The following is an 18,517-nucleotide window of genomic DNA, read 5'->3' as shown; positions in this document are numbered from 1 at the left end:
TACTGGACAGCCTTCTTCGAGGCAATGTCCAAAGTGGTGGAGATGAGGGTGGAGCCATGCCCGAAAGTGGCTGTCTTCGGGGTTTCAGACCAGCCAGATCTATTCCTGGGGAAGAGGGCGGACGCCCTTGCCTTTGCCTCCCTGATCGCCCGCCGTAGAATCCTGTTCGGCTGGCGGTCAGCAGCTCCACCCAAAGCTGCAGACTGGCTGTCCGACCGCTCGGAATCGGAAGGCACGGGATACAGTAACGAACATGGCATCTCCAGGAGTAGGGAACGAGGTGAATGAAGACGAAAGACGGGAGGAACGGCAGAAGTGGCGGTGAGCGCGAGACGGCAGCGAGATCCGTCTGGGAGAAGCAAGCGACAACAACGCCATACCCATTCGAGTATGGGCCAATGTAATTGTCTCTCCGGCATCTGAATGTATATTTACCTCCCGGTCTCCACCGCTCCCCCCCGCCCCCCCTCCCTCCCTCCCTCCCTCCCGCAAACTACTTATGTGTTGTAAATAATTTTGCCAGTTGTACAGAGTTGATGCTGTTGAGCTGGTGCACAATACCCTACCAGTTATCCTATTTTATTTCTTATTGTATTTTTTAAAAACTATTTATTATTTTCTTTTCTTTGGTCTGTTTGGGTGTGCCCTTCTCTTCTATATATGTATATATATATATATATATATATTTGTTTATTATCCATTGTACATAACGGTAAATATACGTTGTTCAAAAACCCAATAAAAAGCATTTATTTAAAAAAAAGTTGGGTGCAGTGACGGGGTCGTGAAGCCGCAGTGAGGGGGGTTTGGGAGGAGGGGGGGGAAATCAAAATATCGGGGCTGACTTTCCAAATGGTGCCAGATTCGCGGGTAGTCTTCCTGCTCTGCACAGCGTAGGAAATGACTTAAAGAATGGCCTCAATGCCGAGAAACACCCTGCGAAACACCCCGTTCAGTGGACTTTAACTTGAGTCCGCTGAATTGCTCCCGCTGTTTCCATTTTAAAGTGTTGGTTATAACGTTTTTTTAAACAAGAAGTATGATTCAACAATATTGGTGACAATTATGAAACTTTATTCAGTATCAGTGAGATTTGAAACAGTAGCTAATAATTCGTTTACATTGAGATTACACCATTTATGCTTCGAGTAAAATTCATGTTCACATGTGGCCGAACCTCTTAAAGTTTTCTTCGCTGGTGTAAGACCGAGTCTGCACTCTTTTCAGAACAATTTCTACAACTCAAAACAATTGCATTGATTTACAGCATAACAGTCCATTAGGTTAACACAACAAAATTAATACAACTGGGGAAAACAGCAACAACTAATATGTGTATAGCACAGTTAAAGTAGCAAAATGTTCCAAAGTGCTTTACTGGAACATTATAGAACAAAACATGACATTGATAATGAACTTTCAGGTTAAAAATCATCGATATGTACAGACAATCTTCGGATTAGTTTAACAGGTAACTTTTCTAATTAAGCGTTTATCCCAATAAGCAACCACAGTGAATATCTGGGAAGAATTCCGGAAACACTACAGAAAAACATGTATTCATAGAATTTACAGTGCAGCAGGAGGCTATTCGGCCCATCGAGTCTGCAGCGGCTCTTGGAAAGAGTATCCCACTTAAGCCTACACCTCGACCCGATCCCCGCAACCCAGTAACCCCACCTAACCTTTTTTTTTGGACACTAAGGGGCAATTTAGCATGGCCAATCCACCTAACCTGAACATCTTTCGGGAGCACCCGGAGGAAACCCACGCAGCCATGGGGAGAACGTGCAGACTCCACACAGATGGTGATCCAAGCTGGGAATTGAACCTGGGACCCTGACGCTGTGAACCACCTGTGCTAACCACTGTGCTACAGTCTGAATTGTCTGTGCCTTCATCAAGAGGCACCTCTTCCACAAACGTCCACTCCCTCCACCACTGATGCCCAGTAGAAGCCGTGTGCACCGTTTACAAGATGCACTGCATCTTCCAACCCCACAATCAGAACCACCTGCAAGGACGAGCAGAGCAGATGCATGCAGACACCACCACCTGGAGGTTCTCCTCCAGGTCTCACCATCCTGACTTGGAAATAGGGCTGGTTTAGCACACTGGGCTAAATAGCTGGCTTGTAATGCAGAACAAGGCAGCAGCACGGGTTCAATTCCCGTACCAGCCTCCCTGAACAGGTGCCGGAATGTGGCGACTAGGGGCTTTTCACAGTAACTTCATTGAAGCCTACTTGTGACAATAAGCAATTATTATTAGTAATATTCATAAATATATCGGCCGTTCCTTCAGTATCACTGGGTCAAGATCCTGGAAATTCAACCCTAGCAGCATAGTGGTGTCCCTACACCTCAGGGACCGCAGCCGTTCAAGAAGGCAGGTCACCACCGCCTTCTCAAGGGTAATTAGGGATGGGTAACAAATGCTGGCCGAGCTGACTTCCGGTTATGGCTATGCCTGGGTAGGTCGCACGTTCGGCAGCTCCCTCCGTAAACGGAGGGCCCTCTTGAGGAGCGCCAGCGGCACTTGGACGGCGATTCCCGGTGTGGGAAGGCAGCAGTAAGGTTCCCCCAGCACTGCATGGAGTGGACCAGGAGTAGAGCGGTCAAAAAAGTGATCTTGGAGAAGAGAGGAGAACGGGCGTGAAAAAGTAAGATGGCGGGGAGAGGAGACCAGGCATCATGGGCGCAATGGTCGCAGGAGCAGCAGGGGTTCCATAAAAGCTGCTTTGCGGAGCTGAAAGCAGAGATGCTGGCCCCAATGAAAGCGTCGATTGAGAGGCTGGTGGAGCCCCAGAAGGCTCAAGGGACGGCAATTACAGAGGTGCAGCAGAAAGTCTCTGAAAACGAGGACGAGATCCTGGGCCTGGCGGTGAAAGTGGAGGCGCACGAGGCGCTGCATAAAAAGTGGCAGGAAAAGTTTGAGGACCTGGAGAACAGGTTGAGGAAGTAGAATCTCCGGATTCTGGGTCTCCCTGAAGGTGTGGAGGGGTCCGATATTGGGACATATGTAGCCACGATGCTGAATACGCTAATGGGCGCGGGAGCCTTCCCGAGGCCCCTCGAACTGGATGGGGCTCAGAGTCCTGGCAAGGACGCCTAAGGCTAATGAGCCACCAGGGGCTGTAGTGGTGAGGTTTCACCGCTTCACGGACAGAGAGTGCGTCCTGAGATGGGCGAAGAAAGAACGGAGCAGCAGGTGGGAGAATACGGAGAACCGCATCTACCATGACTGGAGTGCAGAGCTGGCCAAGAAGACGGCAGGATTCAACCGGGCCAAGGTGGTTCTCCACCGAAAGGGGGTGAAGATCGGGCTGTTGCAGCCAGCGCGATTGTGGGTCACTTTTCAGGATCGCCACCATTATTTCGATATGCCGGAGGAAGCGTGGACCTTTATTCAGAACGAAAAATTGGAGTCGAACTAATGGTTTGCTGTGTGTTTTGGGAAAGCTGGGGAGGGGGAAGGGGTGATTTGATGTGATCTGTGTGTTTTAATGGGCATGGGTATTGTTTTGGAGGGGCCGCTCCTCACGTTCGAAGGGGGGAGGGGAATTGGGGAGAGGCTGCAGAAGAAAGGAGTTGCGCCACAGGGGGTGGGGCCGGCCCAGGTGGAAAATCGCGGGGTTTTTCCCGCGCTAAAGAAGGGGGGGGCGTGGCCCAATGGGAGGGGCGGTGCCGGAGGGGTGTCCATATCGACCTGAAGGGGGAGGAGGGACTTTGACAGGAAATCTAAACGGGGGATCGTTGGCAGAGGTGGGAACGGCTGGCGTCAGCAGGAGTCAGTTGACTTACGGGAGTGCAATGGGGGGAGCAAGGGGGCTAGACATTTCCTAGCCGAGGGGGGCATGGAGGGGGGGGGGGAACTAGTTGCTGCTACATTGACTGAAGGGGAGCTGGAGGTAAGAGGGAGAGTCGGGGCAGGGGTGCTCCACCTCGGAGGGCTGGAGAGTGCGGGAGGCGTGGGCACGTGGCTGGCCTAAGAAAGGAGATGCCTAGTCGCCAAGGGGTGCAGGGAGGTGGGGGAGGGTGTTGGGGGGGGAGGGGGCAGTCCCCCGATCCGGCTGATCACATGGAACATGAGGGGCCAGAACGGGTCGGTCAAGAGGACCTGTTCAGCAACAATGTTCAGCACCTCGAACGACACCCGCTTACTCACCAGGATTGCAACCCCTCTATTCTTCGCATCCAGCCCCGAATGAAAGACCCATCCCTTTCTCAGCCTGATCTGATCCACCACTTTCAAGTGTGTCGCCTGCAACATAGCAACATCTGCCTTTAATTCCTTTTAAGTGCGTGAAAAGGAATTAAAGGCAGACGTTGCTATGTTGCAGGAGACACACTTGAAAGTGGTGGATCAGGTCAGGCTGAGAAAGGGATGGGTCTTTCATTCGGGGCTGGATGCGAAGAAGAGAGGGGTTGCAATCCTGGTGAGTAAGCGGGTGTCGTTCGAGGTGCTGAACATTGTTGCTGATAATGGGGGTCGATATGTGATGGTGAGTGGTAGGCTGCAGGGGATCTGGGTGGTGCTGGTGAATGTGTATGCCCCAAATTGGGACGATGCAGGGTTCATGAAGCGCATGCTGAGTCGGATCCCGAATCTGGGAGCCTGATAATGGGAGGGGTCTTGAATACGGTACTGGACCCGGCACTGGACCGATCCAGGCCAAGGTCGGGCAAGAGGCCAGCTGCGGCCAAGGTTCTCAGGGGGTTTATGGATCAGATGGGGGAGTCGATCCATGGAGGTTTGCTAGGCCGGCGGCCAGAGAGTTCTCTTTTTTCTCCCACGTGCATAAGGCCTATTCACGGATAGACTTCTTTGTGGTGAGCAGGGCACTGATTCCAAGAGTGGAGGGAACGGAATATTCAGCCATAGCGATTTCGGACCACGTCCCACAGTGGGTGGAGTTGGAGTTGGTGGAGGAAAGGGACCAGCGCCCGCTGTGGCGCTTGGACATGGGACTGTTAGCAGATGAGGAGGTTTGTGGGAGGGTCCGGGGGTGCATTCAGAGAGATATAGAGGCCAATGATAATGGGGAAGTTGGTGTGGTTTGGGAGGCTCTGAAAGCAGTGGTTAGGGGAGAGTTAATCTCAATTAGGGCTCACAGGGAGAAGAGGGAGAGGACGGAGAGGGAGAGGTTGGTGGGGGAGATATTAAGGATGGATAGGGAGTATGCGGATTCCCCTGAAGAGGGGCTGCTGAAGGAGCGACGGAACCTCCAAAAGGAATTTGATTTGTTGACTACGAGGAAGCTGAGACCCAGTGGAGGAAGGTGCAGGGGGCAGCATACAAATATGGGGAGAAGGCGAGCCGGATGCTGGCACATCAGCAACGCAAGAGGGAGGCGGCGAGGGAAATTGGAGGTATCAGGGACAGAGGGGGGAACACGATGCAGAGTTCGGCTAAAATAAATGAAGTATTCAGGGATTTCTATGGGGACCTGAAAAGTCAGAACCCCCGGAAAGTTGGGGGGCGGGGGGCGGGGGGGGGGGGGGTGCGGCGGTTCCTGGACCAATTGAGGTTCCCGAGCGTGGAGGAGGGGCAAGTGGTAGGCCTGGGGGCCCCGATTGAGATAGAGGAGCTGGTTATGGGGTTGGGGAGCATGCAGGCGGGTAAGGCCCCGGGGCCTGATGGGTTCCCGGTCGAATTTTACAGGACGTTTGTGGATCTGCTGGGTCCAATGCTGGTGAGAACCTTCAACGAGGCGAGGGAGGAAGGGATTCTCCCCCCCGACAATGTCTCGGGCGCTGATCTCGCTGATCCTTAAACGGGACAAAGACCCGCTGCAGTGTGGCTCGTATATGCCGATGTCGCTCCTCAATGTAGATGCCAAGTTGTGGCAAAGGTCCCAGCCACAAGGATTGAGCATTGTGTCCCCGGAATGATACACGAGGACCAGATGGGGTTCGTGGAGGGCAGGCAGTTAAATGCAAACGTGCGGAAGCTCCTGAATGTGATTATGATGGCCTCGGAGGGTGGGGAGGCAGAAGTGGTGGCGGCAATGGACGCGGAGAAAGCCTTTGATCGGGTGGAGTGGGAGTACCTATGAGAAGTGCTGGGCAGCTTTGGATTCGGGGAGGAGTTCATAGGGTGGGTCAAATTGTTATACCAGGCCCCGGTGGCGAGCGTATTTACGAACCGGCGGAGATGAGAATATCTTAGGTTGTACCGTGGGGCGAGACAGGGGTGCCCCCTGTCCCCTCTGCTGTTTGCTTTGGCAATTGAGCCGTTGGCCATGGTGTTGAGGGAATCTAGAAACTGGAGGGGGTTAGTCCGGGGAGGGAGGAACATCGGGTCTCGTTGTCTGCTCATGACCTGCTTTTGTACATCGCAGATCCAGTGGAGGGGATGGTGGAGGTCATAGATTATCATAGAATTTACAGTGCAGAAGGAGGCCATTCGGCCCATCGAGTCTGCACCGGCTCTTGGAAAGAGCACCCTACCCAAAGTCAACACCTCCACCCTATCCCCATAACCCAGTAACCCCACCCAACACTAATGGCAATTTTGGACACTAAGGGCAATTTATCATGGCCAGTCCACCTAACCTGCACATCTTTGGACTGTGGGAGGAAACCGGAGCACCCGGAGGAAACCCACGCACACACGGGGAGGACGTGCAGACTCCGCACAGACAGTGGCCCAAGCCGGAATCGAACCTGGGACCGTGGAGCTGTGAAGCAATTGTGCTATCCACAAGGCTACCGTGCTGCCCTATTTTTAATGATTAACAATTCTCCTACTTGTATTCGACTCTACTGTTAATCCTGCTATAGCTACTCAGACTGACTAACCAGTCTGCTACAATCCACGTGGTGGGTGTGATGTTCAATCAATCCTGTGTCTGTACTCACTGGAAAGAGACAGAGCATGTGTGATGTGTCCTTTTATATGGGTTGGTGTAATGCCCTCCTGTGGTAGTGTCACCTCTATGTGTGTCGTGAATGCCCATTGGTCGTGGAATATAAATTTAGAGTACCCAATTCATTTTTGTTTCCAATTAAGGGGGAACTTAGCGTGGGCAATCCACCTAGCCTATACATCTTTGGGTTGTGGAGGCGAAACTCACGCAAACACGGGGAGAATGTACAAACTCCACACGGACAGTGATCCAGAGCCGGGATCGAACCTGGGACCTAGGCGCCGTGAGGCATCAGGGCTAACCCATTGCGCCACCGTGCTGCCGTGTCATGTGGATCCTTAGGGAGTTTGGGGACTTCTCAGGCTACAAGCTTAACGTGGGGAAGAGTGAGCTGTTTGTGGTGCATGCGAGGGGCTAAGGAAGGGGCTGGAGGAGCTGCCGCTCAAGAGGGTGGAGAGGAGTTTCCGATATTTGGGTATCCAGGTGGCCAGGAGTTGGGGGCCCTGTATAAGCTTAATTTGGTGCTGTTGGTAGACTAGATGGAGGAAGACTTTAGGAGATGGGACGTGCTGCCACTCTCCCTGGCGGGCAGGGTGCAGTCCGTTAAGATGACGGTCCTCCCTAGCTTCCTGTTTGTGTTCCAGTGCCTGCCCATCCTCATCCCCAAGGCCTTTTTTAAGTGAGTAAGCAGGAGCATTATGGGGTTTGTATGGGCAAGTAAGACCTCGAGGGTCAAGAGGCTGTTTCTGGAGCGTAGTTGGGACAGGGATGGGCTGGCGCTACCGAACCTGTGTAGTTATTACTGGGCAGCCAATGTGGCAGTGATTCGGAAATGGGTAATGGAAGGAGATGGGGTGGCGTGGAAAAGATTAGAGTCGGCGTCATGCGTGGGCACTGGCTTGGGAGTGCTGGTGACGGCACTTTTGCTGCTACCCCCAACGCGGTACACCACGAGCCTGGTGGTGGCGGCGACACTGAGGATCTGGGGGCAGTGGGGGCGATAGAGGGTGAGTTGGGGGCCACAATTTGGTCCCCAATACGGAATAATCATAGGTGTGCACCGGGCCGGCTAGATGGTGGATTCCTAAGGTGGCATCGGGCGGGAATTAAAAGATGGGGGACCTATTTATCGACGGGGCTTTTGCTAGCCTGGGGGCGCTGGAGGAGAAATTTGGGTTACCTCCCGGAAACGCTTTTAGGTACAGGCAGGTCAGGACGTTTGTGAGAAGGCAGGTAAGGGAATTTCCGCTGCTTCCCGCACGGAGGATTCAGGTCAGGGTGACCTCGGGTGTATGGGTGGGAGAGGCAAGGTCTCGGCGATCTATCAGGAGTAGCAGGAGGTGGAGGTAGCCTCGGTGGAGGAGCTGAAGGGCAAATGGGAGGAGCTGGGCGAGGAACTGGATGAGGGGTTGTGCGCGGAGGCCCTGGGCAAGGTTAACTCCTCCTCGTCTTGCACCAGACTTAGCCTGATCCAGTTCAAAGTGGTTCACAGGGGCGAGCATGTGCAAGTTTTTTGGGGTGGAGGACAGATGCGTGAGGTGCTCGGGGAGCCCAGCAAATCACGCCCATATGTTCTGGGTGTGCCCAATGCAAGAGGGGTTCTGGAGGAGCTTCGCAAAGGCTATGTCCAAAGTCTTGGACACTCGGGTAAAACCAAGCTGGGGGATAGCAATATTCGGGGTATCAGATGAGCCGGGAGTACAGGAGCCGAAAGAGGCTGGAGTTCTGGCCTTTGCATCCTTGGTAGCCTGGAGGAGGAGCCTACTAATGTGGAGGGATGCGAAACCCCTAAGCGTGGAGGCTTGGATTAATGACATGGCAGGGTTCATCAAGTTGGAGAGGATAAAGTTTGTCTTGCGAGGGTCCTTGCAGGGGTCCTCCAGGCGATGGCAACCGTTCCTAGACTTCCTCGCGGAACGTTAGGTGGAGGTCAAGAGCAGCAGCAACCCAGGGGGGAGAAGGGGGAGGGTTTTTTGGCTTGTTTTTATTATTGTAAGGGGCGTTTGGCCCATTTTTGTTCTTAGTTTGTCAGATAGTTTAATGTTTAGTGGTTTAAGTTGTTGGAGGGGATGGCTTAAGGCCCCCCCTTTTTGTTTTTCTTATGTATATTTTCTTTCCTTTTTGGAGTGTTTTGTCAAAATTTATTGAAAACCTTGAATAATCATATTTTTTTTAAAATGCTGGCCAAGCCAGCGAAGACCAAATCCCCCCAAAATGAATGAAAAATAAAGATGTTGTCAGACTGGCCGAGCACTGTTTGGTGGGGTTACTGAGACATACAGACCAGCCTGGCCTGGATTGTTGCTGAGACACACTATCTGCAGCAGGGGGACAGGGGAGGTGCAGAACACTTTGTCAAAGGAACCAAAGAACATTTGAGGAGGGTGTTTTACACAGCAAGTTATCTGGAAAACACTATCTGAAGGGTGGGGTAAGTAGTTTAATAGTAACTTTCAAAGGGGAATTGAATAACAATGTTACGGTCAAAGCTATTACCAACCGATGATTGGATGGTTGTACGAGCCATCCCATCTGAAAGAGGGGCCTTTCCCACAGCCCCCAATGCGGTGATGGCTGCAATGCCGCTGTAAACATTAGCGCCATTTCTAATGTCAGCCGCTCAGTTTATCAACATCCTGGGGGTTACCTTTGACCAGAAACTGAACTGGACGAGCCATATAAATACTGTGCCTGCAATAGTAAGTCAAAGGCTAGGAATCCTGTGGCGAATAACTCACCTCCTGACTCCCCAAAGCCTGTCCACCTTCTACAAGGCACAAGTCAGGAGTGTGATGGAATACTCTCCACTTGCCTGGATGAGTGCAGCTCCAACAACACTCAAGAAGCTCAACACCATTCAGGACAAAGCAGCCCCGCTTGATTGCTCCCCCTTCCACAAACATTCAGCCCCTCCACCTCCGACCCACAGCAGGGGCCGTGTGCAACATCTACAAGATTCACTGCAGGAACTCACCACTGTTCCTCAGGCAGCACCTTGCAAATCCATGACCGCTAGCATCTAGGAGGACAACAGCAGCAGATAGCTGGAAACTCCAACACTTGGAGGTTCCTCTTCCAGTCCCTCACCACCCTGACTTGGAAATATATTGTCGTTCCTTCACTGTTATTGGGAGAACATCCTGGAATTCCCTCCCTAACATCACAGTGGGTGCATCTACACCTCAGGAACTGCAGCAGTTCAAGAAGACAGCTCACCACCACCTTCTGATGGGCAGGTAGGTACGGGCAATGAATGCTGGCCTAAACAGCGAGGCCCACATCCTGTAAATTAGTTTTGAAAAATTACACTAAATACAAATTTATAATCAGGGTCAAATCATTCGGAAATGGATTTATAAGAATCCAGAATCCAGAGCAAAGCCAAAATAAAGGAAATACTTTTGCCTTCTGGGACAGGGATCGAATAAGGAATGAATTGCGTTTCAAAAAAATAATGAATTGCTTCTATAGTCTGAGGCCGTCACCAATGAGGCAGGGAGATGGTGTGAAATTATGGGATGGGTCCGTTAGTGACCTTCAATCCCACAGATTGTCAGCGGGGGAGAGTTTTTCCCACTGTCGTTCACTCCCGGACAGAAGTAGGGAAAGATTCTCTCAGTGAAAGTGTGGGTGAAAGTGTGGAGATGGGACATGTTGTCCGCATTGTAAAATGATACCTGTCGCCCCTCATAGTCCAGGAAAACTCCGATCTTCCGGAGATTCACATTTGAGATGTGGAGGATATCAGAGCGGGAGGTGGAAACATATAAACTTTCAGTTCTGAGCCACATAATCCAGTATCCACTCTCAGGGATGGTATCGATTTTCCCCTTTCTCCTGGCAGACTCTTGGGCCACTCCGATCTCCCATCCAGTCTTTTTCCCCACCTCCACCTCCCAGTAATGTCTCCCTGATGTGAATCCCTCTGATCCCAGGACACTGAACCAGTAATCAAACCTCTCCGGGGTGTCAGGGAGCGGCTGCTGTTCGTCTCCGAGTCTCACACTGGTCCGGTCCTCAGACAGGATGAGCCGGGGATTCGCTGTGTTCGGATCCAGAGTCAGAGAGGCTGGAGCTGGGGGAAAGTTAAAGTAACACAGTCAGTGATTTAGAGAGAGCTGCGAATCGCATGGGTCGATGGGAGAGGATGGCAGAGCGGGAGGAAGGAGAGAGAGCAGGAACATGAGGAAGGGAGATTGAGGGACGAAGAAGAGGGATGAGAGGGAGAGGTGCAGCAGGAGGGTCGGAAAGGTAAAGAGACACTTCTGGTGACAGCGGGCGGGAGGCGGCCACACAATGGAGGGCTCCCGGTCGGCAACGGCATTTTCGGGGCTTTAAGCCCGGTCCCAGGGTCCGCGGAGGCGGCAGAAGCAGGGAGAAGGCACGGAGGAGGCACAGTGAAGACACAGGAGGAAAAAAAGAACAAAGAAAAATGTCGAGGGTGAGCAAGAAAACGGCCGAAAACCCCCCAGAAAAAAAGGTCCGTCGGGGAGTGGAAAGGTCACCGTGGGGTCACCAAGGAAAATGGAGGCTGGAGCACCAGGGAAGGCCGCACTGCTTACGGCTGAAGAAATAACTAAGGTGATGGCTGCGGAATTTGAAAAGCAGTTGGCGCAGATTGCGAAATGCATGGAGGCGGCAGAAGCATGGAGAAGGCACGGAGGAAGGAGATGAGGGAGGTTTTGAGTGTGCTGGTGGAGGAGGCGGTTTCCCCGGTGAGGACGGAGGTGGCGAGCGCAGTGGCGGAGGTGCAAGAGCAAGGGGAGGCGCTGAAGGAAGTGGAGGAGACATTATTGCAGCACGGTGATCAACTTGCCTCGATGGGGAAAGAGATGCGGAAGGTGATGGATACTAACAAGGATCTGCGAGGAAACATGGAAGACCTGGAAAGCAGATCCAGGCGACAGAATTTGAGGATTGTGGGGCTGCCCGAAGGAGTTGAAGGACCGAAGCCGACTTGAGTATTTTGCCGCAATGTTGGCAAAACTATTGGGGGAGGGCGAGGATCCCTATATGAACTGGACATGAACTGGATCGGGCTCATCGGTCGTGGAGGCCTGTACCAAAGGCGAGTGAGCCGCCAAGGGCAGTGACTCTGTGCTTCCGTAGGTACAGGGTGAAGGAGAAGGTCCTGAGCTGGGCCAAGCAGAAGCGGGTGGTGCAGTGGGCTGGAGCTGGTATACGTGTATACCAGGACTTTACGGTGGAGCTGGCAAGGAGGCGGGCTGCCCTCAACCGGGTGAAGAGGGAACTGTACATTAGCAAGGTGCAGTGCGCGGCATTGTATATCCAGCGAAGCTGAGGGTGACTTACAAGCTCAGGGACTTTTATTTTGGAACGGCGGAAGCAGCGGAGGAGTTTGCGAAAGCAGAAGGACTGTGGCAGAACTGACAAATTGAGGAATGGCCATGTGTCGATGTAACCTCATGACTGTATTTTCTTCTTTTTTGTATCACTGCGTGCGGGTGTAGAGATTAAAGGAGCCAATGTGGTATATATTTGGACAAGGGAAGGGACGGGACTTTCACTCGAAATGAGGGTTCTTTGGGGTGTAGGTGGATATGCGGGGTTTGTGTGCTAAAAGGGGATCTTTGGGCTTTCCTAGGGCCGGGCAAGTGGGAAAGGGACCCGGGCGGGGGCCTCCACGCTGGCCGGTTTAAGCCGGCCAGTGAACGGGAGTGAGGTGGGGGGAGGGGCTGCGGACACCGGAGCCTGGCAGAACAGGGTCCGAGTGGTCTAACCGGGGTGGAAAGTTGGGGGGAAGGAACCGAGGTTGGGAGGAGGAGTTTTACAAGAGGCAGTGGACGGGAGGAGCTGGAGACCTGGGATGGGGGGGGAGGGGGTGTGGGGGAGGGAGGGGGGGGAGCTGTGTAAGATTAAGGGTGACTACGGGTAATCTCTGATTCCTTTTTGTCATTTGTTTATGTAAACATGCGGGTTGAGGTTTGGGGGTTGGTGGGTCGATGGGATCATTGTTATTATGGGGACTGACATATCTTGCTGATTATTGTTTATTGTTGATGGATGTAAATGTGGGAGAAAATGTGAAAAAGGAGAATAAAAAAAAAGGAAAGGTAAAGAGAGAGGGTGGTGCAAGGGCAACAGTGGGTCAGAGGAGTCATGGAGGGGAGGGAGAGCGGGCCAGAGGAGAGACCAAGAGACTGGACGAGGGATGAGAATAGCCACAAAGATTGAAGGATGCGTGACAGTGCAAGTGGAGGGATAGAACCGGAAGGAGACAGCAGCTAGTGAGGGTTGGGCTTGGGAGAGAGCACGGGAAGGGAACAGGGAATGAGAGACGATGATGGAGTCGTGGAGTGTTTGAGAATGGTTGGAGAGGGAGTGAAAGAGCAAAAGAGTATGTGAGTGGGAAGAGAGAAACAGGAGGGGAGGGGGAAGAGTGAGAGAGTGAGAGGGTTAGGGGAGAGGAGGGTGAGGTGATGAGAGAATGACCAAGTGTCAGAGGGTGGCGGGGGTTGGGAGGGGGGAGGGGGAGAGTGACGTCAAAGGGAGACAGAGTTTGGGGTGTGGGGATGCAGGTAGGTGAGAGTATACTCGGAGGAGGAGAAAAGAGAGTGTGAGGACAAACAGATGTAGAAAGCTTGGTGGGCCATAGAAGGAATGGAGCAGGAATGGAGAGGACAGTGTGTGCAGAATGTGGAAGAAGTAAGAGGGTACGGGAAAAGCGAGGTTGAGGAGGGAGAGAGTGAGTGTGGGGTGAGAGGAGAGAGAGTAGGAGGTGGGAGAGAGGAAAAATAGAAGGGTGTGAGTGTGGAGTGAGAGGGAGTATGAAGATGGGAGAGGGAAGAGGGAAGTATAGGGCAAAGGGCAGAGCAGAAGGGGAGAGAGGGAACACGATGGTGGAAGTGAGCATGGGAGGTAGAAACAAGAGAGGAAATGGTGGGAGGAGAGGGCGGGTTAGAACGGGGAGAGCATGAGAGAAGGACGAGATAACAGATCTTGGGAAGGGGAGAGAGAGCACGAGAGGGGATGAAGAGTGTGACGTTTTGAAGAAGAGGGAGAGAATTCAGGAGGAGAATGGAAAGGGCAGAATGGTGAGTAGAGAGAGGGGAAGCAGGAAGGGCACGGGAGAGCGGAGGTGTGGAGGAGAGAGTGAGAGGACAAGGAAAGCGATAGAAAAGTTGGAAGAGAGAGTAGATGTGGGAGGAGAGTGACAATCTGGGTTGAGAGGGAAGGAGCACTAGTCAGGAGTTGAGGGAGTATAGGACAGGGCAGGACAGGGAGAGTCTGAGGAAGATGAGCAGCATGGTAGCATAGTGATTAGCACAATTGCATCACAGCTCCAGGGTTCCAGGTTCGATTCCCGGCTTGGGTCACTGTCTGTGACGAGTCTGCACATTCTCCTCGTGTGTGCGTGAGTTTCCTCCGGGTGCTCCGGTTTCCTCCCACAGTCCAAAGATGTGCAGGTTTGGTGGATTGGCCATGATAAATTGCCCTTAGTGTCCAAAATTGCCCTTAGCGTTGGGTGGGGTTACTGGGTTATGGGGATAGGGTGGATATGTGGGCCTGGGTAGGGTGCTCTTTCCAAGAGCCGGTGCAGACTCGATGGGCTGAATGGCCTCCTTCTGTACTGTAAATTCTATGATTCTATGAAGAGGGTAAAGAGAGCGCAGGGTGAGAAAGGGAGAAGTAGTTAGGGGAAGGAGCACCGAATGCAGAGAATAACGAGGAGAGAATGAGTTGCATTATTGAGGAGAAAGAGAGAAAAACGGGAGGGGAGGAGGAGAAAGGGCGGGGAGGGAGGAAAATGAAATGAGAGCGGGTTAAAGAGCTGAAAACAAGAAATGATGTGAGAGTATCTGCCCTTTATATCAAGGTATCATTTGACCAGTGTGGCATCAAGAATCTCTGATAGATTTGAAGTAAATTGTAATTTGCTTTGATTGAGAACAAAGGAAGATGGTTACGATTGTCGGTACCCATTCATCTCAGCCCCAGGACATCTTTGGAAGAGCTCCTCAAGGTAATGTCCTCGACTCAGCCATCTTCAGTTGCCTCATCAATGGCCTTCCTTCCATCACAAGATTAGAAATGGCAATGTTTGCTGAATATTACACAATTTTTAGTACAAAGTACAACTCCTCAGATATTGAAGCAGTCCCAATTCATATGCAGCAAGACCTGGACCAACATTAAGTCTTGGGATCACAAGTAACATTCATCCCACAAATAAGTGCTGGGCAATAACTATCTCTAAGAAGAGACAATCAAACCATCTCCTCTTGATATTAATTGACATTACCATTGCTGAATCCCCCACTAACAACATCCTTGCGATTGCCATTGTCCAGAAACAATTGAAACTGTCGAACCACATAAATACTGTGACTACAAGACAAGGTCAGAAGCTGGAGCCATCCACAAGGCACAAGTTGGAAGGCTCCACTTCCCTGGATGAATGCAGCTCCAACAACATTGAAGAAGCTCAACACCATCCAGGACAAAGCAGCCCATTTGACTGCTCCACCTTCCACAAACATTCACTCCCTTCACCACTGCTGATCAGTAGCAGCCGTGTGTACCATCTACAAGATGCGCTGCAGGAACTCACCAAGCCTCCTTTGACAACAGCTTCCAAATCTGCAAGCTCTTTAAGTACAAGGTCAAGGTCAGCAGACAGATGGGAACGTCACCAACTGGAAGTTCCTCTCCAAGCCTCACTCACCATCCTCTCTTGGAAATATATCGCTGTTCCTTCACTCTCCTAGGAACTCCCTCCCTAACAGCACTGTGGGTGCACCTACACCTCAGGGACTGCAACGGTTCAAGAAGGCTGCTCACCACCACCTTCTCAAGGGGAATTAGTGATGGGCAATAAATGCTGGTCTAGCTATCAACACCCTCATCACGTGAAAAAAAAAGAAAATCACAGGTTCCAGTCTTTAACCAAATTAATTTATTCCACAGGATATTAATAAACATAAACACATTGGATGTGGAAAAGGCATTAAGCCCTGTGGGTTTGGTCAGAACAAGCTGGATGGATAGCCATGTGGTTCCACTATAGAAACAGCACCTACCAAACAATGTGGAAAATTGCCCAGCTATGTGCTGCCCACAGAAATCAGGACACATCCAATCCAACCAATTACCACCCCACCCGTCTTCTCTCAGGCATCACCTTCTTCAGCAATAATCTGTTAAGTGATGCTAAATTCTCCACGGCCACAGTATCCAGTTCTCATTCCAACCTTGGTCTGAAAATTAACTGAAGCTCTGAATTCTGAGGTCAGGTGTCCTTGACATCAAAGCCACATTTTGATCAAATGTACCACAAAGCAGCACTAGTAAATGGTTGTCAATGACAACCATGGAGAATCTCTTAATTAATTAGAGACATAACTAAATATAGAAGATGGCAGGAGTTTCTCAGGATGACATCCTCGGCACAACTTTCTTCAGCTGGTTCTTCAATGACATTCTTTCCTGCACGAGGACAGAATTAGGGACATTTGCTGATGATCACACAATGTTCAGTACTATTCCTAAACCCAGAGACTCTAAATCACTTTGCTTGTGTAAGCTGTATGCAAGATCTCAACAACATTCAGATTTGCGCTGATTAAGTTACTAGTCACATTAGCACCATTTGATGGGCCGAATGGCTTCCTCTGCACTATAAATTCTGTGATTTAAGTACCAGGCAATGGCCATCTCCAGCAACAAAGAACCTAAATACCTTCTCTTAAAATTCAGGGGCATCATCATCGCTCAATCCATTTAAAAAAACAAAAAACCTTTTATTAAAGGTTTTCATAATATATCAATAACAAAATGAGAAAGAAAAAAGAACCCAACAGGGTTAAGTACAAAACACAATCTAAAAAAGCAACCCCCCCAAACCCCTTCCCCCTGTACCTAAATAATAAATTAACATTAATACCCCGACTTAAGACATCAGGTGTATACACCCCCTCAGACCCTTCCAAGTGTAAGTAACATAAACAAAAATAAAGTAAACCCCCACCCGCCGAGCTGCTGCTGCCATTGACCAATGTCTAGCGTTCTGCCAGAAAGTCTAAGAACGGTTGCCACCGCCTAAAGAATCCTTGTACCGACCCTCTCAACGCAAATCTCACCCTCTCCAATTTAATGAACCCGGCCATATCGCTGATCCAAGATTTCACGCTTGCGGGCCTCGTATCTTTCCACTGAAGGAGAATCCTTCGCCGGGCTACCAGGGACGCAAAGGCCAGAATTCCGGCCTCTTTCGCCTCCTGCACTCCCGGCTCCTCTGCCACCTCAAATATTGCGAGCCCCCAGCCCAGTTTGACCCTGGATCCTACCACCCTCGACACCGTCCTCGCTACGCCCTTCCAAAATTCCTCCAGCGCTGGGCATGCCCAGAACATATGGGTGTGATTTGCTGGGCTCCCTGAGCACCTAACACCCCCAAAGAAGCTGCTCATCCTTGTCCCGGTCATGTGTGCCCTGTGCAGCACCTTAAACTGTATGAGGCTGAGCCTCGCGCATGAAGAGGAAGAGTTCACCCTCCCTAGGGCATCTGCCCACGTCCCTTACTCAATCTCCTCTCCCAACTCCTCCTCCCACTTACCTTTCAACTCCACCACCGAGGCCTCCTCCTCCTCCTGCATCATCTGGTAAGTTTCCGAGATCTTCCCCACTCCCACCCACCCCCCCGAGAGCACCCTGTCCTGTACTGTGTGTGGCAGTAGCCGTGGGAATTCCACCACCTGCCGTCTGGCAAACGCCCTTACCTGTAAGTACCTGAAGGTGTTCCCCGGGGGGGAGCCCGTACTTCTCCTCCAGCTCACCCAAGCTCGCGAACTTCCCGTCCACAAACAGGTCCCCCAACTTACGTATCCCTGCCCTGTGCCACCCCGAAAACCCTCCACCTGTTCTTCCTGGGGCGAACCGGTGGTTCCCCCGTAATGGGGTCCACGCCGAGGCCCTAACTTCCCCCCTATGCCACCTCCACTGCCCCCAAATATTGAGGGTCACCACCACCACCGGGCTCGTGGTATACCTCCTTGGAGGGAGCGGCAGCGGTGCCGTTGCCAGCGCCCCCAGACTCGTACCCACACAGGACGCCGTCTCCAGCCTCTTCCATGCAGCCCCCTCCCCCTCCATCACCCACTTGCGCATCATCGTCGCATTGGCGGCCCAGTAGTACCCACAGAGGTTGGGCAGCGCCAGCCCCCCCCTATCTCTACTCCGCTCCAGGAACACCCTTCTCACCCTCGGAGTCCCTCGCGCCCACACAAACCCCATTATACTCCTGTTAACCCGCCTGAAAAAAGCCTTCGGGATAAACACGGGGAGGCACTGGAACAGGAACAAACGCTCAATCCATTTTGATCAACAACCTGGGACTTACCATTGACCAGAAACCTAACCATACCAACCATTAAATAATGTACCTAAGAAGCAGATTAGAGATTTGGGGCCTTATTCTTCGTTTCTGAGACCAAGGGCGGGTTTCTCCGCCCCGGCGCAATAGATTTCGGGCGCGACACGCTTTCGGGATTCTCCGTTTCGTCAGCTGGTCAATGGGGTTTTCCATTGTGGGGCAGCCCCACGCTGTCGGGAAACCCCCGGGCTGCCGGCAAAATGGAGCATCCCGACAGCGTGGGGCAGAATTCATTAACTTTCACAACAGCAAAA

At 51.8% G+C, this 18,517-nt stretch overlaps 1 protein-coding gene across 1 annotated transcript in view; it reads right to left on the bottom strand.

The window, feature by feature from the left end:
- Window positions 1-5,491: 5,491 nt before the first annotated feature.
- The window catches only part of LOC140390430 (zinc-binding protein A33-like), a 40,553-nt gene continuing 27,527 nt past the window's right edge, over window positions 5,492-18,517 (bottom strand). Inside the window, exon 6 of the mRNA XM_072475572.1 lies at window positions 5,492-10,946. Within this exon, the coding sequence (XP_072331673.1) occupies window positions 10,399-10,946 (548 nt within the window). The 3' untranslated portion in view covers window positions 5,492-10,398. The remainder of the gene's footprint in view (window positions 10,947-18,517) is intronic.

Source organism: Scyliorhinus torazame, chromosome 14 (assembly GCF_047496885.1).
Source record: "Scyliorhinus torazame isolate Kashiwa2021f chromosome 14, sScyTor2.1, whole genome shotgun sequence".
Taxonomy (NCBI): Eukaryota; Metazoa; Chordata; class Chondrichthyes; order Carcharhiniformes; family Scyliorhinidae; genus Scyliorhinus; species Scyliorhinus torazame.
The sequence above is the reverse complement of the archived record's forward strand: the minus strand, read 5'-3'. Positions and strand labels throughout refer to the sequence as shown.